General features: G+C 63.3%; 3 protein-coding genes across 5 annotated transcripts; 1 reads left to right on the top strand and 2 right to left on the bottom strand.

The window, feature by feature from the left end:
* Positions 1-338: 338 nt before the first annotated feature.
* On the bottom strand, positions 339-3,216 carry CHLRE_10g435350v5 (uncharacterized protein). 2 transcript variants are annotated; one of them, XM_043066711.1, is made up of 4 exons: positions 2,696-3,216; positions 2,353-2,443; positions 2,176-2,262; positions 339-1,727 (listed from the first exon to the last, which is right to left on the bottom strand). In XM_043066711.1, the coding sequence occupies exons 2-4, from the start codon at positions 2,383-2,385 to the stop codon at positions 1,590-1,592; spliced, it is 258 nt and encodes an 85-aa protein (XP_042920106.1). In that variant the 5' UTR covers positions 2,386-2,443; positions 2,696-3,216; the 3' UTR covers positions 339-1,589. The 2 variants fall into 2 exon arrangements, with proteins under 2 accessions (XP_042920106.1, XP_001690597.1); XM_001690545.2 differs by having other exon boundaries at positions 2,696-3,056.
* On the bottom strand, positions 3,105-10,256 carry CHLRE_10g435300v5 (uncharacterized protein). Of its 2 annotated transcripts, none has more exons than XM_043066710.1 (13): positions 9,941-10,256; positions 9,296-9,359; positions 8,954-9,039; positions 8,373-8,464; positions 7,920-8,120; positions 7,360-7,511; positions 6,989-7,115; positions 6,677-6,733; positions 6,044-6,217; positions 5,603-5,787; positions 5,240-5,316; positions 4,744-4,883; positions 3,105-4,285 (listed from the first exon to the last, which is right to left on the bottom strand). In XM_043066710.1, exons 1-13 carry the CDS (start codon positions 10,101-10,103, stop codon positions 4,190-4,192), a joined length of 1,614 nt encoding a protein of 537 aa, XP_042920108.1. In that variant the 5' UTR covers positions 10,104-10,256; the 3' UTR covers positions 3,105-4,189. The 2 variants fall into 2 exon arrangements, with proteins under 2 accessions (XP_042920108.1, XP_042920107.1); XM_043066709.1 differs by having other exon boundaries at positions 3,331-4,285.
* Positions 10,257-10,366: 110 nt separating this feature from the next.
* Positions 10,367-24,354, top strand: CHLRE_10g435250v5 (uncharacterized protein). Its single transcript, XM_043066708.1, has 20 exons — positions 10,367-10,847; positions 11,256-11,345; positions 14,818-14,890; positions 15,204-15,294; positions 15,629-15,852; positions 16,126-16,157; positions 16,448-16,567; positions 17,071-17,249; positions 17,625-17,760; positions 17,995-18,144; positions 18,451-18,785; positions 19,265-19,427; positions 19,797-19,935; positions 20,224-20,288; positions 20,633-20,692; positions 20,967-21,026; positions 21,355-21,417; positions 21,763-21,849; positions 22,233-22,363; positions 22,985-24,354. The coding sequence occupies exons 1-20, from the start codon at positions 10,722-10,724 to the stop codon at positions 23,157-23,159; spliced, it is 2,499 nt and encodes an 832-aa protein (XP_042920105.1). The 5' UTR covers positions 10,367-10,721; the 3' UTR covers positions 23,160-24,354.
* The last annotated feature ends 6 nt before the right edge of the window (positions 24,355-24,360 follow it).

Below are 24,360 nucleotides of genomic sequence, written 5' to 3'. Positions count from 1 at the left end.
GTTTCGCCGTAAGAGTCTGAGAGATATGGCTTTCACACGACTGCGTGCGCTGCCCCTGCGCAACCCCTGGCGCAAGCCCTGCTCGTGATGGAACATGGCAAGGGGCAGGAAAGCGTAGTCCCGATGTGTGTGGCGCAAGCCCTGCTGCGCTGCCTGCGCACAGCCTTGGCGATGTTTGGGTTTGCCAGTTGCCAAGGTTACCGTGTTCATTCCTGATTCCGGCTTGGCATAGTGGAGCTGCGCAGTGCCTACGGCGACTGCAATTAGGGTGAATTAGCAGTACACGAGTAACATGACCCCCCCGATCCCAGCTATCATACTGCAGGTCCCAAGTTGTGTTCAAGGTTGTGTTACAGTGCTCGGGCGCCCACCATGTCGGCGGGCTGCGCTTTGTTTGCAACCCTGCAAGTGAGCAATGCTTTGCAGCTCATCCTGCATGACCAAATCATTGTATCATTAGGGCCCTAAGAAACAGATGAACCCGACTCAACCCTCTATCCACACAGTCTCAACGCCCCGCCGCTTTTATCCTAGCAAAATCAATCCCCGAGACACAGTTCAAGAATACCCCGCACTGCCCCCACACCCCGCGCATATATGGCCGGCCCCATTTGGGCCTCCTCACCTCACTGCGTGGTGGGGTGCAGCACATATCCACAAACCCATTGATGCATCCCCGCTGCCACGGCCCTCCGCATACTACCGCCGCCGCAGCCGCGCGGGACAACGAATGCATTTCCCAAACTCGTGGACTGCACAGTGGCGCAAAGCCACGCGGCATCCCGACCCAGGAGGCAAGAGCAGGCGCCGCCAGTTCACGCCCAATTCAGCAAACCCATGCGACTGCGAGACTACACACCAACCCCCTGCTTTGCATTCTTAGCTAGACGCAGTTCTTTCTTCCCTCAGCGGACAAGACGCGTGAACGTGGCGGCCACCGCACTCAGCAGATGTCCGCATCATGTCCACGTCTGTCGCTGCTACACAGAACCATCGCCCGCGGCCTCTGGCCGCGAAAATATTGAAGCCCAGACTTGAGGGCGCACCCAGGGCAACTGCAGTGGACTGTGTCCAACGCAGGACGTCCGCCTCTTGGGCCGCCACAGCAATTTCTTCGGCGGTCATGCGTTGCCAACAAAGCTGGGCAAATACAATGTACAGACAGGTGCGCTGCAGCGCCCAGTCTCTATCACACAAAGCGCTCTGTACTAACCAACAGCCTGTCATACCAACGCGCCAGCACTGAGGAATAATGCTCCTCAGGCCGAACCTGTCGCTCACTTTGTCACCTCGTTTGTTGTCGTCCGGCTGCCGGGTCCCGGCCGCGGTCAGAAGCAGTCAAGGAGTATGCACACGGAGGTCAGAAGATGCAACTCAACGGGTTGCAAGAGTCATACTAACACGCACATAATTCGTACGTCAGACGACAGGCAGGCGCCCATGCGCGCCTCTCCGGCGGCCGGGTGCCACCCGCCTCTTGACACCCTCCCAGCGTCCACTGCCTCAAACCGCGACTGGCACCTGCAGCCGCCGCCGCCGCCACCGTCCAAGGCGACGCTGCCCTCCTCTGGCCCCCGCAGCCAGCGGGCTCAGATGTCGATGACCGTCCGCGTCTGAGCCACGGGCAGCACCTCCGGCGTCGCCCACGCCACGTGCTCCAAGTGCGAGCGGCCGCGCGGCACCGCCACTGTGGGCTCTGACTTGACCGGCAGCTGGTCGATGGGGCACTGCGCAAGGAAGGCGGGTAGCAGGGGTAGCGGCGCGAGGGCTGCGTAAGCGAGGAGCCCCTGCCGCGGTCGTGTCAGCATATTATGCGCACCGGTTTCCCTGTCAAGTTTTCTTAGTACACGGACCCGCCGCTGAGGCAGCCCCGAGAAGCTGAAACGAGTACGATTAACACGACCACGCAGTCCGCCAGCTGGAAGCGGTGGCGCGCCAGTGCGTCATAACCCAAGTTTCACACCGGTGACAGTTGCTTATGCAGAGCTGCCTTGGCAGCCCTTGCTGCTTAGTGTGCTAATTTGCTATCAGTGCGTCCAGGCGCTAGCGGGCCGCTAGCGGGCCGGCGACTTTGGGGCGGTCCGTTCCGCTGCCCATGGCTGGCGAGCCTGGAGTTATTTAGGCCCCAGAAGCCCAGCCAGAGCTTTAAGCCCGGAGATATAGCCCATGGCTTACGTCTAGGAGGTAGAGCTCCTGAAGCGGGCGGCCTTCTTTTTGCAGGTTGTAATCCGCGCTGTCAAAGTAGCGGCGCTGCGAGTGCTTCTGCAGCACACAAAGACAAGCACAACAAATTCGGGTGAGGAAAATCCGATGCCAATCAAGGACGTTTCAACGAGGGTCAGCTCCGCGCACCTTGCCGAACAGCACTCGTTGCTTCATTCCCATAGCTCCATAGCGTTGCACTAGAAGTGCTTCTGTCGCGGCCATTTGGGCGTCCAGGTCCCTGCAGAGAGGCGCAAGGAGTTGTCGCAAGGAGTCGTCGCGGCAGGTAGCCCCGACCTTCGTCCGACCTCCCACGAACTTCCCCGCTGTTCCCGCGCCAACAGAGCTGCTATCTGGCACTCTGCTGCACATAGGCAGCCAAACGAGGCAGGCTTTCCACGGCCCTTCCTCTGACAGGGCACCAGCGATTCCGAGGAGAAGTAGGCCTACGCGACGCCCTCGACCTTCTCAAAGTCCACGATAGATAACTCACGTTGATGAAAACGATGACGAGCACGAATCATCGGCCGGGGGGCGCTGCATTTGCGCGAGTTCTGAAAGAAGAAGCTCTGGAAAGTTTACGGGAACTCGCGTAAGCTGTATCTCAATTGCGCGTGGATTGTGTGCTCTTGGTTGGTTCTGTGTTATGTGGTTCTTTGGGGTTCAGACGGCCACAAGGCAGAACCGAGTCAGGGAACCGCGGTCCCATCCCGACCAGCCCAGCCACCGTTTCTATACAGAGGGAATCATGAATTTTCTATTCTTCCTTGATTGATTTTCACAGAGTCGCGTGGGTCTCAACTTCTTGGCTCGGCCACAGCTCAGAGGGCCAGTTCTCCCAGTTCCAGTTCAAGACTCGAGCGCTTGCAGTCACGACGTAGATGACACTGTTCAATTGCAGCCTTCATATTATATACTGTCATATCTCAGAGGCTATAATCGGGACGAACGGTTGACGGCAACCGTCACCCGAGCTCCCGCGCAGTTTCAACGCTGCTGGCTGCAATTCGTATAGATTTCTCACTTTAAATGCTTTTCCGCGCAGGTCACGTCTTAGGACAGGAGGGGCGCGGGCCGACCAAAATTTGGGGCATCGACACTTGGGGCTACTCAGGAGCGTTGTTCGGGCCCCGCTTAGGCTTTGCATTTCGTTTTTGCCGCTTCCTGAGGCCCGCCAGCAATCAACCTTCAGCGACCTTCTAAACATTGCGCCATAGACAATAGTCCAATCGAGCTGAGCACTGCGGGCCTGCTCCTTCTGGCCGTGGCCGTGGCACGCTCACGAGCCCCATCCGCCAACTCTGCCGCTACGTGCCGCTATCTGTAGCCGAAGCCGAAAGCACTAGCGTCACCCGGACTTGTGTGAGAGCCGGGGGTCAGCTATCCCGTAGACAGCACAGCGTTACATGGGCGAGTGTCAAAGACCTCACAGACCCACATGCTCGAGTAAAAGCCGTCACCAGCACTTCATGGACGTGGCCCTATTGGCGATGACGTGGCCCTATTGGCGATGACCGCACTGCTGGTGCAGCGCGTTGGTTTAATACGACGGTTCCGCATAGTTGTGCCGTGCCCCTTTCTAGATGCGGGATAGAATGACACTCCAAGTACCGATGCTGCACCACCCCCGCAAGAGTCCCCCTCTTCAATTTGGTGAGCACCTCGTGAGCACCCATCCGCCCGGCTGTATCGATTTCAGAAGCTTGCGCTTCCAGCCACACACCCCTGCTACACACACGTACACATGCCTCCGTGCGCCCTGTAACATACCGTGCGCACGATTCCTCGTTGCTCCACTGAAGCCATTCGATCGCCTAGCAACCATGCCAGCAAGCAGCCATGTATCCATGGCAGCAGCTAGCAGCCAGCCCACAACCTCTGCTTGCTCCAAAAGGTGCCGAAGCTAGCCAACTGCGGCGCGTGCGTGTGTCCGGCAGCAGGCGTGAGGTGCTGGTGCGTCATCCCGTGTTTCCGGATGCCGAGCGGCTCAGTGCATGTGGTTGCAGGGCGTGTCGGCGATGGTGCCGGAGATGTTGGGCGGCGGCAGCGAGTCCACGTCCAGGCTGGCGTCCAGAGCCGAGAACTGGTGGGGGGGGGGGAGCGGGGGAGAGAAGGGAGGGAAGGGGGGGAAGGGAGTTACATGCATGGCCGGTTGGACGATGGGGAGGCGAGCCGTGATGTCGCAATCGATGTAGACCGGGTGGTTCAGGCATGTGGGTTGGGCGTGCCTTTGTGCGACTGCTTGTCGCGTGTCGTGCCTCTGGTCCGAATGGCTGGTGCGCTGGTGCGCTACGGCCACGTGCCTGCCTACGCCTGGGAACGACACGCGACGCCCACGCAAGATGCCCCATTCCCGCCAGCCCCCGCTGTCCCGCCACCGAGCCTTCCCTCCCCCTCGGGGACTCTGCAACAAGCTCGCTGATTTGTTGTGTTCCTGTGCGCCTACTGCAGACGACCGCATCACCGCAACGAGACCTCCACACCTCCCCGTGCCTGCCTCCCGTGCCTGGCTCCCCGCTCCCGCTCCCCCGCTGCTCCCACCTCCTTGAAGAAGGCCAGGAAGTGGTCGTAGGCAATGGCCACGTCGTCGGCGCCGCACTGCTCGCGGATGGAGTGCATGGACAGCTGCGCAATGCCCACGTCCACAGTGCGGCAGCCCAGGTTGGAGGCCAGGATGGGGCCTGTCGGGCGGGGCGCGGGAGCGGGAGGCGGGGCTGGATTCGGTGCATGATTACTTGAGATAAGATGCTAGGTGGGGCGGGGTGGGGGGGGGGGGAAGGGCAGGTGGAGTTGCAGAGGAGGTGGAGCTGGAGTTGAGTACACTGGAGTTGAATGGACTGAGGAGCAGTTGAGTTGAAAGTAAAGTTGAGTGGAAGGAGTCGTGGGCGGAGGGGCCGGAAGGCGGAGTAGCAAGGTTGGAATTCGAAAATTTAATTGCCAACGTGGGTCTGGTAGTGCCGTGTGCAACCTCCTGGCGTGTGAGAAGGCGCCATACCCAACACCCAAGGGGCCACACACAGCCCCCGCCCTCGCTCACCAATGGTTGAGCCGCACGGCATGTCGTTGCGCACAGAGAACTCCTGCACCGGCAGCCCGTGGCGCCGTGCCACCTCCCTGTGCGTGTGTTAAAGAGCACAAGGAAAAGATTACGCGTAGGACAGTGTATGCCTGTGCGTGTGTGTGTACGGGGCGGCGGGGTTGCTGTGATGCTCCGCGGTTGAGGTATTGCAATCGACACACACAAACACACACACACAAACATATGCACACGCGTCTAATCTTTCCCTTTGTGCTATCCCAACACACGCAGACACACATACATGCACGCACACAGCCGCGCACACGGGCCCCGCCCACGCCCACCTGAACAGCCGCACACACGGGCCCCGCCCACCCCCACCTGAACAGCGCGGCGCTGACGGCGTTGGTGGCGTAGCGCTGGTTGTTGTTGTGCTTGAGCACCAGGCCGCCGTGCATGCGCGGCTGGTGGTCGGGGTCGTGCTTGTCCGAGTAGTTGGGGTGCAGCGCGTGCGCCATGTCCGCTGACACCAGGAACGAGTTGCGCAGCGTGCGCTCCACAGCGCCCTGCGTGGGTGGGCGGGGTTACATTTCAAATTTTCAATAGTAGCTAAGAAAACGGTAGACGGTAGGCATTCTTGGGTGAAAAGGCGCGCGTGTGTGGGATGGCGTGTATGGGAGGGCGTGTGGGTGATGGGGCATGTGACAACAGGGTTTGAGGGCCGGCTTGCTTCCCGCCCAAGCAAGCAAGCGAGCGAGCAAACCACCATTTTGATTCATCATCCTCTCACCGCCTCCTCCTCCTCCTGCTCCTGCTTCTCACCTCCTCGCCGCCCGCCAGCGCCCGCGCCACGCGGGTGATGGTGTCGCGCATGACGGGGCCGCCGGCGCCCTGCGCGCTCTCGCTGCCCACCTCCTCGTGGTCGAACAGCGCGATGGCGCGCACGCCCGTCTCGCCGGCCAACGAGGCGGCGTCGGGGCACGAGTCAATCAGCGACTGCGGCGTGCAGCGGAGGGCCGGCGGCAGCGGGGATTACATTCATAGTTAGGTAAGGACGTAATAAATGGTAGGCGGTCTTGGGAGCGCAGCAATCGTCCCGCTAAGCGGGAGGATGCTCAGGTGGGTAGCAGGGCATGACAAGCGCGTGTGCACACATCGCGTTCAGTACTGAAGTGCTAGAGTGTGTTGTGACGTGTCAGGCGGTCATCCAGGTGGAGTGCATACACGCACACAACACGCGCCCAGCACGTGACGGTAGCGGGGCAAGGCAGCTGCACCCGCCACCTGCACAGCGGCGCCCTCGACAGCCCTTGCCAGCCCGTGTTGCTGCCCTCTTGCTTTCTGATCACACACACGCACACATCCACACACACACGCGCGCACACACACACACACACAGCCACACACACACACACGCACACACACACACACACACAACCACAGCCACAGCCACACCTGCAGCGCCACGTAGCTCATTGCCAGGTTGTCCAGGCGCCCGGAGAACACAAACTCCTGGAGGGGAGGGATAGGGGTGGCGGCGGTGGGTACGTCAGCAGGCTTGTGCAAAGCCTTCACTCCCTGAGCGAAGATTGGGATGCGCCCAACGCCCGGCGCTCCCATGACACACACACACACACACACACACACACACACACACACACACACACACACACACACACACACACACACACACACACACACGCATGCACACACACACACTGGGTATTTGGTAGGTACACACACGCATACACACATGCTCCCACGCACCTGGTGGGGGCCGCCCAGCACGCCCGGCTGCAGGTCGCACACGTGCAGCTCAAAGTCCACAATCGCCTCGGGCGCCACGCCTAGCTCGGCAGCCAGAAGCGACAGCAGCAGCGGGCTGTGCTTGGCGCTGTAGGCCGCGGATTGATTAAGGGAGGTGCCTGGTGAGCTGCAAAGCGGTTGCGGCATGCGGCACGCCGCGGCCGCAACTGCGGCTGGTTCATACCCGGCCTTGCCACCTCTACTTGCAATTGCCCGGGGCGGCAGACAGCAGCACACAGGATAGTGCCAGTGATACGCAGACGCATCTCACAGTTCACTGAGCTCCACAAAGTCCGCACACACAATGGGCGCCAGGCAGGAATCCCACTCACGCGGTCGAGCCGGGCGCGGGCGGCGCTGCCCCCGGTGCGGCTGCGGGCGCCAGCAGCGCTGTCTTGACGGCTGTTGCCATCATGGGTGCGAAGTTGTTTTGCAGGTTGGGCTTGAAGCCGGCGGTGTGAATGTCGCGTTGCAGGTGGATGGCCTGTGTTGTGGCGGCAGGCCAGGGAGGGCGGAGGGGCGTTGAGGACCCAACGCCAAAGTAGCCAGCCGAGGAGGGGAAGCCGGAGACGGCCGCCCGGAGTTTGCGTCGGCGTGCGTCGACGCGGCTAGAGGCTGATGCCGTGGCCGCACTCCCAACACTCAGCAGGCAAATGTCAAACGATGATGCCCAAGTACCGTAATACAGAGCCCAAACGTGGGCGGGCCCGCCCCACGCAGGCGCCTCACTCCCCCCCCCTCACAACCCCCTCTCCTCCAATCCCTTACGGCCCAGTTGGCCTGTCTTCCACGCTCCAACCCTCTGGCCCCCCCACGCCCCGCACTTCAAACCTGTCAACTATCCGTCACTCATGGACGGCCAAGCCCCCCCCTCACCCCGCCGCCGCCTCACCAGCATAGGAATGCGCAGCAGCGGCCGGTCAAGCTTCACCAGCCGGTGCTTCAGCCCATTGCCGCCCGCACCAGCAGCAGCACCAGTACCAGCACCGGCCGCCGCGGCGCCGTCCTCCCGTACCAGCACGCGGCCCGCCAGGCCCAGGTCCCTGTCGTACCAGGTGTACCACAGGCCGCCGCCGTACGTCTCCACGTTGATCTGTACGGCGGGCGGTTGGCGGTTGGCGTCGGTCATGCGGGGGCAAACACGCGCCGTGCCACTCTCGGCCCATACGTCGCTCACACATACATACGCACACGGCCTTTCACCCAATGCCACACAGCGCACTGCCCGTACACTGCCCACACGTCTGTACACTGCAAGTACACGCCCCCACTGCCCACACGCCCGTACACTGCCCATACACTGCCCGTACGCCCGTACACCGCCCGCCCGCCGGCCCGGCCTCGCCATGTTGTAGCCGCTCTTGTTGGACAGCGACACGGGCTTGAGCTTGAGGCAGGGCGAGTCCGTGTGCGCGCCCACCATGAAGAAGCCGTTGCCTGTGTCGCAGGGGTGTGTGCAGGTGGGCGCCGCGGGTGGGCGGGGGCGGGCCGCAGGTGATGGGGGCGGAGTTCCGGGGTAGATCATTCCAACCCAAAATAAACGATTGCCATCCCAGAACTCATAGAGCGCGGAGGAGAGGGAACACTCTTGTTCGGGGTTCGGGGAGTAGCCATCCATGCGACCGGGGCGAAATTCGGAGGCGGAGGGCGGCAACAGCAGGCATCCCCCAGCACCCAGCACCCACCACTACCACTACCCAGCCACACCCCACGCTCAGCTCCCCTCCGCTCCCCCCCCCCCCGGCGACATTTATCGCCGGCGCCGCTCGCCCTGCTACTCCACGACGCCTCGGCCCACATCCCATAAGTATTATCGCTCGCAACTAACGCCTCTGCCTGCACTCCCGTTTTCGTTGGCTTTGGTTTAGTTTGGGCTGGTATTTACAACCCCCCCAAACCAGTCCACCCAACGCCTCCGCTGCTCACCCGGCTTGAACTGCTGGCCCACGGCGAAGGCCACGATGGTGGACAGGTTGCGTGTGAAGAAGTAGCGGCCGCCGGGCTGAACAGACCTGCGAGTGAGGGGGTGAGGAGGAGCAGGAGCAGGATGCGGGTGGACGTGGTGGGGGGGCGGCGGATTGCTGGCGTGGCGTGTGTGCAGGGCGTGCAGGGTGGTCCTGAGCCCCCGGGGGGTCCTGAGCTCAGTGATGCAAGGCTGCTGTCTCCACCAAGAGCCCCATAATAGGAGGCCGAAGCATGGGCGGCTACCCGCGCGACACGCCACACTCGCCCTCCCCGCCGCCGCCCCCACCCGGTCGCTCTACCCACCACGGCTCGCGCTCCGAGATGGGCGTGAAGCCAGCCGCCACTAGGCGGCGGGAGGCCTCCTCAACTGCATGTGGGTGTCGGGTGGAGGAAAAGAGAGAGTGTGCATGTGCATGTACGTGTGTGTGTGTGTGTGTGTGTGTGTGTTTACATGTGTGTGTACGGCTGTACGCACGTGTGAACACGTGTCAGCCTCCGTGTGTCGATGCGGGCACGGCACCACGCGGCAGCACGGCTGCACCACATGCCCACGCCCGACCACGAGCCCGTGTGGCCGCCTGACGTGGCGGGCGGCAGTGCCGGCGCCACAGGAGGCGACTCCGGCCAGGCGCTGTCTGCTGGAGTGCTGGGGGCCCACCGTGGGGGCCCACCCAGCCCCAGCCCCAGCGGCAACCCGCGACGCCCGCCCATTCGGTCAGCCCCCAGCCCCCAGCCCGCGCCCTCCTCCAAATCCAGAGTGAGCGAGCTGCCGGCTGAAAGAGTAGCCGAGAGGCGGTAGCGGGGACGATGGCCCGACCTCGGTGCGACGCGCCGCCGACACGGGCCCGGGGCGGCTTTGACCAGGTGGGCCGCTGTCAGCCAGACGTGAGGAACCAGGGTTCGCCACTGCTGGTCTCTTCCCCAAGCTCCCCAAGTGAGAATTCGCACCTGCGTGGAAGGGCGTCCACGAGTAGTTGATGAAGTCGAGGAGCTTCTGCGCGTGCTCCTTTCCGCGCGCGTGCAGCGCGAGGGCATCCGCGTTAGATGGCACCGCCTCGGTCGCCACGTTGTCCGCCGTGGGCGTCGAGGTTTTCTGGCGCTTCGTTGACATGATCAGATGCGGCGCTGCTAGACGACGCAAAGGGTGAGTGGCACCGGCGAAAGTCCGGCCAGTGCACAGGCGCATTTCACAACCCGAACTATGCTGTGCTAATTCTAACCTACTGCTACAAGATGACAGTTCAATACACCGGAACCCCACTCCTAATGGGTGCATGGAAGCGACACATGGGCGCAAAACTTGGTGCAATTCCGGTTTGCATGCAGCCCTCGCCTCGCCCGCATTCGTCTTTGCATGCCAATGGAGTACGATCTTTGCTACTTGCTCTCTAGCGTGTGGTGCGCGAGTGCGACTGGGCCTTTCGTCACCGCCAGGACCCGCGTCGACGCGCAATTCTCCTCTCGTCTATCAGCACAGCGTGCGGCCAAGCGCATTAAGGCCCCGCTCGCGCCTGCTACAACCATCATTGCCAACTAGCGCAACCAGCTCGCCGCGACCTCAGCTGCGGGCTTCGAGTCCCGCTGACGGCGAAGCGCTGCTCACCTGACCGCCACCTCACGACCCGCAGACCCCGCACGCTCGTTCCCATCCCACCACCACCACCACCACCGGTGCCACCACCTGCTCTACAGCCGCAGCTACAGCCGCTGCAGCGGCAGCAGCCCTACCATGCCTAGGCGGCTGGCCGTGTTGGCCACTTGCAACCTGAACCAATGGGCCATGGACTTTGAGGGCAACCTGGGCCGCATCAAGCAGTCCATCCGGGAGGCCAAGGCCAAGGGGGCCACCTACAGGGTGAGGAGAGGGGGCGGGGGGATGGGAAGGGGGAGAGGGGGGGCGGGGGGAAAGGGAAGGGAAGGGAAGGGAGGGGAGCTACTGGCGGGTTGGTGTGGCGTGAGCGGGCTGCACAGGCGCGGCGGAGGGATGTGCTTCAGATGGCCGGGTGCGGAGGGGGAAGGGGAATTGAGGCGTTGGCAGCAGAGGGGCTGAGGGGCGGGGGGCGGGGGTGCGGTTCTGCATGGGCTTCGTCAGGCGGTGTCCTAGGTTCTTGACACACACGCCCACACCCACTGCGCACGCACTCACACGCCCTCGCCTACCATCCACACACACACACGCACACACACATTCACACCATATCGCCTAAGCCCACACAGCCACCCACACCCACGCCGAGCCCCTCCCCTCCTGCACCTGCCCCAGGTGGGTCCTGAGCTGGAGGTGCCGGGCTACGGCTGCGAGGACCACTTCCTGGAGCTGGACACCGTGACGCACTCCTGGGAGGTGCTGGCGGTGAGGGGGGCAGGAGGGGAGGGGGAGGAGGGGGAGGGAGAGGAGGGGAGGGAGAGGGAGGGAGAGGGGGAGAGGGAGAGGGAGAAGGAGAGGGAGAGGGAGAGGGAGAGGGAGAGGGAGAGGGAGAGGGAGAGGGAGAGGGAGAGGGAGAGGGAGAGGGAGAGGGAAGAGGAAGGAATAATTACACATGGTAGTGGCGAAGCCACTGATGACTAGGGCTGACAAGCCCTAGTGTTGGGTGAGCGCGTTCCACACGCTCACCCCTAAGCACGCCTGACACAGCAGGGGATAAGGCCCCAGTCCTGGTCAAGACAAAAGAGACACGGAGACACAAGGCTCACGCCTTCTCCACCAAAAGAAAGCACAACAGCCAGCAGGCTAGGGCGCAGCCTCAGAGGGGCAGACACAACTGCCTCCTTCACACCACACCACACGTACACACCAGACCAAAACACACGCCAGGAAAACACCGCCCGCCAAGGCCAGAAACACACACAAGGCCGCCCCGCCACAAACAACACCCCTGGCCACAACAGAGGGAAAGCAAGGCGCTTAGGGCGCATAAAGCAAGCTAACCAAGCCCCCTCAAAAGGACCAGCAGGGGCCGCTCTCTGGCGGAAAGCACACCCTGCATCGCTGGCCCTGGCGAAGCCCCCCAGCCCAACCACAAACATAAACAGAAAACAGAAAGCAGAAACCCTGACCCTCTCTAGCCCACCCTCATGCACCTGCGGAACCGTGCTTAGTCCTCGTCACTGTCCGTGATGGCCTGAGCGGGTTGTCCCGCGTTCATACCTGTGTGACAGCGCAACTGGCCGTTTACTACTCTCAGGAAGGGATGCTGCGCACCCACTTGATCCCAGCCCTTCCGCGGCACTCCCAGTGCTGTGAATGCTTTTAAGCGACCCCACAAGTCGATCACTGCCGTGTCAATCGCTTGTTGGGTGTCCGTCTGTATTTGAGCCTGTTGTTGCTGCTGCTGTTGCGGCTGCTGCTGCGGCTGCTGCTGCGGTAACTGGCCCTGCTGTAGAGGTTGTTGCGGCAGTGGTGCTGTGGCAGCGTTGGCTAGGCCACGGCGCCTTGCGGCATACAGCGCGCACCGCCCCCTCTCCATAGCCGCTAACGCCGCCATAGCCACTACATCCCACACTGCTTGTTGCACGCCAGCCGGGGCCTCAAACAACCACACCTGCTCCCTGGTGGGCGGGGCCGCAAGCTGCGCTGCGAGCTGCTGCACAACCGCCTGAGCTACTGCGCACTGCCAAAACGCGTGTAGCCTGGGGCTGTGGGTTGGCGTCATACCGCATCCACACGGCACCGGACCAGGTGCATGTGTGAGATGCGTGTTACCGGCAATGCCAATGCCGTCGATTGACACCCGCCAAGCTGTCTCCTTGTGGGCATTCTCCCAGCGTATCCGCCAGAGCCGGTCGAAGGGGGGAATCCAGCGTTGTGGGGGGGCTGCTGGTGGTGTCTCGCGCGCCTCAGCTGCATATGCCGTGTGCAGTTGACTGCGGGCTACCCCGACGTCTCCCAGCTGCATGACGGTAGCAACACGTACAGACAGCTTCTCCAGCGCCAGGGGTTGCTGCATGCCAGGTATCCTCCAGCCAAGGCAAGGCATGATCAGCCGAACCACTGCCGATTCCGAGGGCGGGGCGGGGCCCAACCCAGCCTGGAGCCGTTCCTGCACTGCACTTGCTGCTGCCAGCCAGGTCTCTGGTATGTCTGCTGCAAGGCTATTCAGGCCCTCGAGTGCCGGCTGCTCGCGTAGCTGCGTCTCTGGGTCAAGGTGCTGCCGCACCCATGCCTCCCATGCCACACCCCCAGTCGTTCCCACTGGCCGTGTTGCCCGCCATGCTGCCGCCGCTGTCAGTGCTTGCACCAGGTCACCTACGGTGCGCAGGTGGCGACACGCTGCGAGGCGTGTATGGTGCGCCTCGAGGCCAGGTCGTCGGGTGTGGTCACCCTCAGGCAGGAGCGGATTGCCCCACAAAGGTGCTGCCCAGCACCAGTCGCCTGGCGCTGGTGGCGGCGTCCTCACCGCTCTCACAGGCGGGAGATGGCCCAAAGCCTCATAGATGCGCTGCAAGTCGCCCGGCAACTGGCATCCCATGGGTCGGACGTCAGGGCGGGCTGTGAGCATGGTCCATGGGCGCAGCGAGGGATGGTGCCGTTGTAGGCTGAGGGCCACAACGCGGTGCAAGGGGTGGTGTTGCTCCGTGGGCGCGGCAGCTTCTGCCTGGACGAGTCGGGCCGCCCACAAGGCCTCACGGCCCCGTAGGTGCGCTCGGAGCGGCAGCATTCCGAAGCCGCCCACCACCGGCGGCCCAGCCAGCATTGAGGAGGGGATGCCCGTTAGCCGCCGCTCCGTGTCATTTGGCCCGAGTCGCCTATCTGCTGCTCGCGCAGCAAGGCGTTCTAGCTGGTCAATTGTGTCGCCAGGCATGCCAGCGTGCTCTGCATGCCACGTGAGCATGGAAAGGGCATAGCCGGATACCCCTGCCGCTCTCCCGAAGGCAGACAGTGGCAGGTGGGCGAGAACCTGCATACGCCGTTGAGAGGAGAGGGACAGGGAGAGGGACAGGGAGAGGGACAGGGAGTGGGACAGGGAGGGGGACAGGGACAGGGACAGGGACAGGGACAGGGACAGGGACAGGGACAGGGACAGGGACAGGGACAGGGACAGGGACAGGGACAGGGACAGGGACAGGGACAGGGAGGGGAGATGGTGGCGGTGCGGCCGGGACCGGAGGGTAAACTCTGAACCAATGCCGTAAGGAAACAGCTGCGCTGCAAGGAGAAGCTGCAGCCGCATGTGCGAGCTACTGTACATCGCCATAGGTTGTTGGGCGAGTTTGGCCACAGTGTAGCGGCGGCAGGTGGACGTAGCAGTCCAGAGCGGCTGCGGAGTCATGTCAGCAGTTCGAGCCGGACCGGAGGGGGAAGGAGGAGGAGAGAGAGGGGGAGAGGGAGAGGGACAGAGGGGGTTGTCAATACCAGCCCAAACTAAACCAAAACCAACTAAAACGAGCGGAGCAAGGCAGAGGTGTTAGTTAGGGGGGAGAGGGAGGAGGGAGGGGGTGGGGGGGGGACAGGGATCACACGGGGAATGGCTGGCTGCCTGCTGTGTGGATGAGAAGGGCGGCTCACACGGTGGCGATGCGATGCGGCGAGGCATGCCAGGCGGAGCGGGGTCGTACCACACGTGCACACACGTGCCGCCTGTGTGTATCACATGCACACGCGCACGCCCGCCCCTGCTTCCGCCCCCCCCCCTACCTGTGCTCCGCTCGTTTTAGCTTGGTTTGGTGTAGTTTGGGCTGGAGTTTACAACCCCCCCAAACAATCATGAACGTAACACACACATACACACAAACACACACACACACACACACACACACACACACACACACACACACACACACACACACACACACACACACACCGCCGCCGCGGTGTCCGCCTGCAGGCGCTCCTGGCCGACCCCGAGGGCCTCACGGACGGCATTCTGGTGGACGTGGGCATGCCCGTCATACACAGGGGTGCGTGCGTGGGGCTGGGGGTGGGAGTATGGGTGGGTGGGGGCGTGGGAGGGCGTAGGAGCATGTGTGGGGGCGTGCGAGGGCGTGGGAGGGGGCGGGAGTGTGTGTGGGAGCGTGTGTGGGGGCGTGTGTGGGGACGTGTGTGGGAGCCTGGCGTGGCAGGCAACCTCAAGGCTGTGTGGTGGTGCTGAGGCTTGACAGCGTGTGGGCGATTTTGCAGCCGGTGCACGACTGACAACCGCCGCCCCCGTTTCCCAACCGCTGCCGCCGCCGCACACCTGCCCCATCCAACCGCCTGCCGTATGTACGACAGGCGTGATGTACAACTGCCGCGTGTTCCTGCTCAACCGCCGCGTGCTGCTCATCCGGCCCAAGCTGCACCTCGCAAACGACGGCAACTACAGGTGTGTGTGTGTGTGTGTGTGTGTGGAGGTGTGTGGAGTGGGAATGGGGGTGAGGGTGGGGGTTGACTGTGAATTGCTCCTGTAAGGAAACAGTAGCGCAGCAAGGAGAAGCTGCAGCCGCGTATGCGAGCCACTGTACATCACCGTAGGTCGTCGGGCGAGCTGCTGGGCAGTGGGGGTGAGGAGCACGGCCATACCCGGCAGCTGCGTCCGCCGCCCCCTGCGGCGCCCTGACGCCTCCACACCGCGACCCTCCTCCCGCTGTCACATAAAAATACACACACACACACACACACACACACACACACATATATATATATGTACATGTACACAGGGAGACTCGCTACTTCGCCACCTGGAAGCACCGCGGCAAGGTCGAGTGCCACCGCCTGCCCGACTGCGTGGCACGAGCAGTGGCGGCGGCGGCGGCGGCGACAACCGCCAGTGCTGACGGCGGCCAGGCGGCGGCGGCGGCCGCGGCGGCGGCGGCGCCGCCTCCACCGGTGGATGTGCCGTTCGGTGATGCGGTGCTCAAGCTGCGGGATGCGCTGCTGGCCGGTGCGTGGCGCGGCGGCGGCGGCGGCAGCAAGGAGCCTCAATAGGCCTGACTCGCGTGTGTGTGCCTGCACCTGTGCAAACCTACAAGCCACCGGGGCCTCAAGCGGCCTGAGCTGCCGCCGCGGCCTGTGCCTGCCGTACACTCACACGTCATACCTCACTGCGGCCTGCCTGCCTGCCTGCCTGCCGCCACTGCCTGTGCCAGTCTGCCTGGCTACAACTTGATTCTTGTTTGATCAAGGAGTCAACACCCCCTCCCCATCCCTAACGCAGCCGAGACCTGCGAGGAGTTGTTCACACCGCAGGTGCGGCCACACCTAGCAGTGCTCACACCGTCACACGGCATACACACACCGGCGTGTCGCTCGGCCTCACACGTCGTCTCCGCAAGACCGTTCACACGTGCTGTCTCACACACACACACACACACACACACACACACACACACACACACACACACACACACACACACACACACACACACACACACACACACACCATACACACGACACACACACACACGACACACACACACACGCACGCACATGTCTTTGCGTAACGTTTTCCTTGTGCTCTTTAACACACACGCACGCAGGCCCCGCACATCGATCTGGCGCTGGCGGGTGTGGAGATCATCAGCAACGGCAGCGGCAGTCACCACCAGCTGCGCAAGCTCAACCAGCGACTGGACCTCATCCGCGGGGCCACTGCCAAGGTGGGGGGGGGAGAGCGGGCTGGTGTTGGGACAGCATGTGTGCGGCACGTTTGTGTGTGTGTGTGTGTATGTGTGTGTGTGTGTGTGTGTGTGTATGTGTGTGTGTGTGTGTGTGTGTGTGTGTGTGTGTGTGTGTGTGTGTGTGTGTGTGTGTGTGTGTGTGTGTGTGTGTGTGTGTGCGCAGCCCCCGAGGCTTCTTTGGGGTGTCTGGGACTGGGCGCGCAAGGCAGTTCTGCAAACGTCCACCCTCTCCCTCCGTCTCCATCCCTTTTCCTCGCGCCGCTCCCTCGCTCCCCCCCCCCCTGGGCTGGTATTTACAAACCCCCTCTCCCTCCCTTCCCCGCTCCCCTCTCCCTTGCTGCCCTCCCCCCTGCTATACTACTGTGCCTGGCTACGCCTTCACTTCTTGAATAATAATGAATGTAAACCCCCCCAGTGCAGTCTTCAGTGCATCCTGTACCGCTTTTCCAAACATCCCTGCAATCCCCCCCCCGCCACCCCAGGCGGGCGGCGTGTACCTGTACGCCAACCAGCGCGGCTGCGACGGGGGGCGGCTGTACTTCGACGGCTGCGCCTGTGTGGCGGTGAACGGGCAGCTGGTGGCGCAGGGCGGGCAGTTCGGGCTGGCGGAGGTGGAGTGCGTGGCGGCGTGTGTGGACCTGGACGAGGTGGTGTCGTACAGGTGGGAGGGAGGACGGGTGTGGGGTGTGGGGGTGTGGGGGAGGGAGGTGTGGGGGAGGGAGATGTGTGTGTGTGTGTGTGTGTGTGTGTGTGTGTGTGTGTGTGTGTGTGTGTGTGTGTGTATGTGTTGAGGGGCAAGGGGAGCGGAATGTGGAGCGTGGGGGGGGGGGGGGGGCGTGGGGGCGTGGGGTAGGGCGTGGGAGGAGCGTGGGGGACCCCCTTGAAGACCGCCATCCTGCAGTATGCACTGCTGGAACCCCGCTTTCCTTCAGAGGGGATCATGCAGCTCCCGCCCCCCGCCCATGTTGGAATACAAAGACACACACACACACACACACACACACACGCCCTCTCCCCTCCACACACACGCGCGCAGGTGCTCCATCTCCTCCCTGCGCGAGCAAGCCAGCTCCACCACCCCGCCCGCCATGGTGGATGTGGACTTCAGCCTGTGCCGCCCGCCGCCCGGAGCCGCACAGCCCGCACACCCCTCGCCGCCCATCTCACCCAAGGCAGGCCGCGCCGTGTGTACCGTGCATTATGCGTGTGTGTATGTGTGCTAAGTAACAAGAAACGAAGCCCGCCCAGACGGCGTCGAAATTTCGCATGTGTTTCGCATGTGTATGTGTGCATTTTGTTCTAATGTGCGACATCTCACCCCAACAACCCACCCATCAATCCAACCCCCCACCCTGCCTCCCACCTACACCTACACACACACGCACACACACACACACACACCACAGGTGCTTCAGCCCCAGGAGGAGATCGCGTACGGCCCCGCCTGCTGGCTGTGGGACTACCTGCGGCGCTGCGGCGCCAGCGGTTTCCTCATCCCGCTCAGTGGCGGCGCCGACAGCAGCGCTGTGTGCGCCATCGTGGGGGCCATGTGCCAGGTGGGGGGAGGCGAGGAGGGGGGGGGTAGCCGTTCTCATGAAGAATGGAGTGATTGAATCACAAGTATGAAGTGCCGACGTCTAGGGGGGGGGTATATGCCCGAGCCCAACGAGTAAGTCCCACCATCATCAGAGGCCCATACATCCAGGGGGAACGCGGAGGGGGGAGGGGGCTAGGTATCAGGGGTAGGCTTGGGAGTGGAGGGGCGAGCAGCCGCACCCACTACCACCACCACTACCACCACCACCACAACCATTCCCAACCCCACCCCGTGCCCCCCCCCCTCGGCCTCCCTCCCCATGCAGCTGGTGGTGGCGGCTGTGCGCGAGGGCGACGCCCAGGTCAGTGCCGACGTGCGCCGCGTGGCCGGGTACGGCGACACACCCGCACCCGCACCCACACCCGCACCCGCACCCGCACCTGCCACCAAGGACGGCGCCGCCGCCAGCACCAGCACCAGCACCAGCACCACTGCGGCGGCGGCTGCGGTGGGGGGAAGTGCGGCTGCCGGTGCAGGCGGTGCGGGAGGTGGTGCGGGAGGTGGTGCGGCGCTGCCCACGGACGCCCGCGAGCTGGCGGGTCGGCTGCTGAGCTGTGTGTACATGGGCACTGCGAACAGCAGCCGCGAGACCAGGGAGCGGTGAGTGGGGGTGTGTACGGGTGTGTGTGTATGGGGGCGGGAGGGTGTGTGGGGTATGTTTGGGGGAACAGCCGGGGAGGGGGTATGGAGGTGGTGGTGGTGGCGGGGGGCCGGGGGCATCGGGGGCTAGTAGATGCAGCAGCAGTAGCAGCAGCAGCAGCAGCAGCAGCAGTGGCCGCAGCAGTAGTGGCCGCAGTAGCAGCAGCAGCAGCAGCAGCAGTGGCCGCCAGATGGGGGCAGGAGCTGGAGCACTATTGGGTCGTGACGCCTTGCCTCTTGGACTTGCCTCCTCCCCTGCGCAAGGGGGAAGGCCCCTTCCCCCTTGCTTCCCTCTCCCCTGCTTCCCCCTGCTCCGCTCTCCCCCTCCCCTGCTGTACCAATGCGCCTGGCTACAACTTCGCTTCTCCTTCATTAATCACGTATGTAACCCCCCACTTGGCATTCCCATTTGTCATCCTTTCCCCCTGCCCCCCTGTCAGCGCGCGGGCGCTGTGCGACCAGGTGGGTGGCTACCACCTGTCCCTGTCCATGGACGGGGTGGTGGAGGCGGTGGTGGGGCTGTTTGCGGCGGTGGTGACGGGCGGCAGGCGGCCCGCCTTCAAGGCGCACGGAGGCACCACAGCTGAGAACCTGGCGCTGCAGGTGCGTGTGGCTGTGTACGTGTGGCTGTGGCTGTGGCTGTGTGTGTGTGTGTGTGTGTGTGTGTGTGTGTGTGTGTGTGTGTGTGTGTGTGTGTGTGTGTGTCTGTGTCTGTGTCTGTGTCCAAAGCTGGAACGAACGCCCGCCCTCTGTGTGTGTGTGTGTGTGTGTGTGTGTGTGTGTGTGTGTGTGTGTGTGTGTGTGTGTGTGTGTGTGTGTGTGTGTGTGTGTATATATGTGTGTATATTAAGGTCTATAACTTCCGCTCGCCTGGCATGCCCACCACCACCACCACCACCACCATCACAATCCACCCACACACACACCGCACATCTCCCGCCCCCCCCCCCACACACACATCCCGCCCCACAGAACATCCAGGCCCGGCTGCGCATGGTGCTGGCCTTCCTGCTGGCTCAGCTGCTGCCCTGGGCGCGCGGCGTGCCGCACCGCAGCGGGGCTGGCTGGCTGCTGGTGCTGGGCAGTGCCAACGTGGACGAGTGCCTGCGGGGTGAGGGCGGGGGGGAGGAGCAGGGGGGCAGGCGGCGAGAGCATGGAGCGAGCATGGGGAGAGCGGGGGGGAGGTTGTCCTTAGATACTGCTAAGAAAAGGGGAAAGGAAAGCGTTCGCGTAAGGACTCCATGCTCCTTAGTCCCTTCCGGGCCCCCGCCCCCACCCCCCCTTAGTCCCTTCGGGGCCCCCGCCCCCGCCTCCAAAATGCCCCCAAAATGTGCCTGGCTACAACTGCGCTTCTACTTGACTAATCATGAATGTACACACACACACCCGCGCCTCACAGGCTATCTGACTAAGTACGACTGCTCCTCAGCCGACATCAACCCCATCGGGTCCATCAGCAAGGCGGTGAGGCGGGCGATGGAGTGCATGGGGTGGGGGCCGCAAGGGGGGGCGGAGGGTTGTGTGCACGAGCCCACCGTGCAGTTCCCACTGTGTGTGTGGGGGGGGGGGGGAGGGGGGGGGGTAATCATCAGCCCAAACTAAAGGTGGGCTGGGTAGAGGCCGCGATGCCGCCCCCGAGATCCCGCGACCGCTGGGTGCCCCAGCCAGCCGCCGCGACCCCTCCTCTCCTTCCCTCCCCCTCCCCTGCATGACGGCTGCCCCGACCCTCACAACAACTCCCCCTCACAACACACACACACACACACACACACACACACACACACACACACACACACACACACGCACAGGACCTGCGCTCCTTCCTGCAGTGGGCCGCCACCCACCTGCACTACCCAGTACTGGCGGAGGTGCGGGCGGGCGAGGGGGTTGGGGCGGGGGGCCACAGCAGCGGGTGGGCGCCGCTGTCCCAATGTCCCATCAACACAGCCACCAAACACCCTATACCGCCTGGCGCCGAGCCTGCAGTTCGCTACACCTAAGTGCATTCGACACTCAACAGACACAGGCTCACAGGTGCACAGGGGTCGTGTGCCTCATGCTCTTTGGGCCCCGGCACTTGACCACGCCTGCATGCCCTCCCCCCTGTCCGCCCCTGCTGTCACCCCGCCCCACTCCCCTCAGGTCGAGGCGGCGCCGCCCACTGCGGAGCTGGAGCCGCTGATTGAGGGCCAGCAGCCGCAGGTGTGTGTGACTGCCTGCATGTGCATGTGCGTGTGTGTGTGTGTGTGCATGTGTGTATGTGACTGCGTGCATGTGCATGTGTGTGTGTGTGTGTGTGTGTGTGCGGGGCGGAGGCCGAGCCCGACGGATAAGTCCCAACATCATGGGAGCGGGGGGTAGGGCTGGTGTGTACACGGTCGTGCGTTACACAGCATCAGGAAGAGCAGCTGCTGCTGCGCCGGACGACCGCGGACGCTCTTGGCCCCTTCTCACAGCTATGAGTACCGCTCTTGGTTCACAACAAGCTCCCCCTGAATCCCTCAATGCCCATCCATTTACCCCCACTCAGCTGGACGAAGTGGACATGGGCATGACGTACGCCGAGCTAACCCTGTACGGCAGACTGCGCAAGGTACGGCAGCAGCTCAGTCCCGTACGGCGTGCGGTTGGTGGTGACCGGCAGTACAGCTGTACAGCCGCAGTGCTGACAGGCACGGTCCTGTTGCTGGGGTCGGTGGCGTCAGGAGAGAGGGGGTTGGGGGCGTGCAGGCGTGCACACAGGCAGCGAACGGCTCGCCGGCCCCGGCGCCAGAGCGCCGACTGGAATTACCGTACTGTCGGGTGTTGGTTTGACGGCACGCGGCGCCTCCCGCCCGGCGCTGCGTCGACTGCGTTCCCTGTCAACATGGTTTTGCATGTTCTGTGCATGTCCTGTACATGCTGTGTGCGTGTTGTGTGCATGCTGCTGTGTGTGCAGGTCGCGCGGGCCGGCCCTGTGGCCATGTACAACGCCTGCGCGGCGCTGTGGCGGGGGCGACTGGCACCGCAGGCCATTGCGGCCAAGGTGCGTGCCGGGACCCGGAGGGGCGGGGGTGATGTACACACCCGCCCAAGCTAATCCAACCAAACGAGCTAGCGAAGTGCAGGCAGGGTGTGGAAGTGTTGGGGAGTCTAGGGGACTGCTGAAGGAGCTGCCTCGTGGGGCTATTGCGAGGGGGGTCGCGGGGGAAACACGGGCGAGTGGAGTACGTCGACTCTAGGGCTGGTCTAGGGCCGTGCCCGCCCCAAGCAACCTCCGCACGTGCGCACCCGATACTCTCTCACCACACACGCCGCCTCACATGTGCACCGCCGCCGCCACCGCCACACCCCAAACCCCCACCTCCTCCGCCACCGCCACCATCCGCAACCCCAACCACGCCACCCCTCCTGCCCTGCTGGCCTCAGGTCAAGGACTTTTTCCGGTTCTACTCCATGAATCGCCACAAGGCCACCGTACTGACGCCCGCCTACCACATGGAGAGCTACTCGCCGGACGACAATCGCTTCGACCACCGCCAGTTCCTCTATAACATCAGGCGAGGGGGGCAGAGGGGGCTGGAGAGGGGGAGGAGGCGTGGGGCAGGGGAGCGGGGAGGAGGCGTGGGGCGCGGGCCTGCGGGGTGCGGGTGGACGAGGTGGGAGAAGGGCAGTGGGTGGGTGGGTGGCAACCCTAAGTAGACCAAGACCAGCCGGGGGGGGGGGGGGATATGCCCGAATCCAATTAGGGTTGAACCCAACGAGTAAGTCCCATCATCATTGTGGGGCAGGGTAGCGGTGCGACACGCGTGTTGCTGACGGACGGCAACAGGCGGCTCTCGGGGTTCCTTCCTCACGGACACCTGCACCGCTTCGCCCCACACCACACGCCACACGCGGTATACACACACACACACACACACACACACACACACGCACACACACACACACGCACACACACGTACACACGTACACGGCGCCTTTGGCTGCATCGCATACAGTGTCTTTGCGCAATGTTTTCCTTGTGCTCTTTAACACACGTGCACGGCGCCCCTCACCCTCATCCTCGTTCTCTACCTTGCTAAACCCGCGTGCTGTTCCTACTGGCCGTCGGCATTTCATACTTGTGAAATTAGTCACTCCGTTCCCCATGAACGGCTACCACCCCCACCCCCCGGCAGGTGGCCTTGGCAGTTCCGTAAGATTGACGAGCTGGCGGCACGTGACGAGGCAGCGGCGGCGGCCGAGGCGGCGGCGGTGGCGGATGCGGCGGCGGCGGCGGTGGCAGATGCGGCGGCGGATGCGGCGGCGGAGCCGTCCGCCAAGGCGGCCGAGGCGGCCGTGTTGCTGCAGTGAGGAGGGGCTGTGCAGCTAGGGTGCGTGCAGACGGGGTGGGAGCCGCAGCGTGAGGCTGTGGTGGCGAGCATGGTTTGCGCGCTTTGGCTAATCCGGTATGCTCAATGCATATTTGGCAAGCGGTGTGGGTTCGGGGCAACGGACGATGTTGGTGTCAAATGTGGCGCGGGCCGGCACTTTGGATTTATCGGCGTGTGGGTTGGCAGTGCTGCGCCTCCGAGGCGGTAGGAGCATGTGTTTTGCGGCTGGGGGGGTCGAGATTTCGGGAAGTCTTTTTGGGCTGAGCCCCCTGCTGTCGGCGTCTGCGTCGGTGTGCCAACGAGGACACCTACCAGCACGCCGCCTGCAGGCACAGCTGTGGCGACATGGCGGCGGCGAAGGCGGAGGTGGTGCTGGGGGTGGCGCGTGTGTTGCGCAGCGGCTTACGCCGGCGATGTGTGCGGCAGGTCCCTGGCGCCGTGGCGCGACCGGCGGTGCCCGCAGCGCCAGCACCAGCACTAGCAGCAAGGGTTGGGGTTGCTCGAACGACTCGGATGGCGTTCATGTAACCGCTGTTGGTTGAGGCCGTGATGGACTCACATTGATGGGGTCGGATCAACGCGGCTTTCACAGCTTTTGGGCAGTTGACAATTGGGGCGGAGATTGATTGGACGACGTTGACGTTGGAGCCAGTTGCTACCCTATGTTCCGGCGTGGGCTTGGCAGATCGACTTTTTGGCTTTTGGCGACGTGGTGGGCACCAGCCGCCTCTCTGCGGCAACTGCAACTGCGGTATTGGAGATGACGTTATTGATATGCTTGAAAGAACGCAACACGCACAAGCGACGTGTGAAGAGGATGGGTTGGCGGGTACGTGCCGTGACATGCGGAATGTGCACTGTTGGACTTCGCTGGCACTTGACTGCGCAATCACGCCCAATACGCTTCAGGACGTTATAACAGGAAATAAGCATGTAGTGCGCAGATGCAACAGTAGGTGAGCTTGTGGGTACCGCGGTTGAGTGTTTCCTCAAAGGTTATGAGGTATTGGGTGGTGGCGCCCCACTTCGGCACATTTGGTGATGGCGCCCCACTTCCGCAGTAACTCTAAGCTTATTTCAATGTGTCGGCCGCGACAGTCCTCAATGGAACTCTGACACTGACTCCTGTCTCGGTGCCTCTGGCTCTTTGCGAGGCCTTGTAACAAACGGTGCGCCCCGGT

The sequence above is a fragment of the Chlamydomonas reinhardtii genome, chromosome 10, assembly GCF_000002595.2.
Source record: "Chlamydomonas reinhardtii strain CC-503 cw92 mt+ chromosome 10, whole genome shotgun sequence".
In the NCBI taxonomy this organism is placed as follows: Eukaryota; Viridiplantae; Chlorophyta; class Chlorophyceae; order Chlamydomonadales; family Chlamydomonadaceae; genus Chlamydomonas; species Chlamydomonas reinhardtii.
This window is presented reverse-complemented; position numbering and strand designations above follow the sequence as displayed.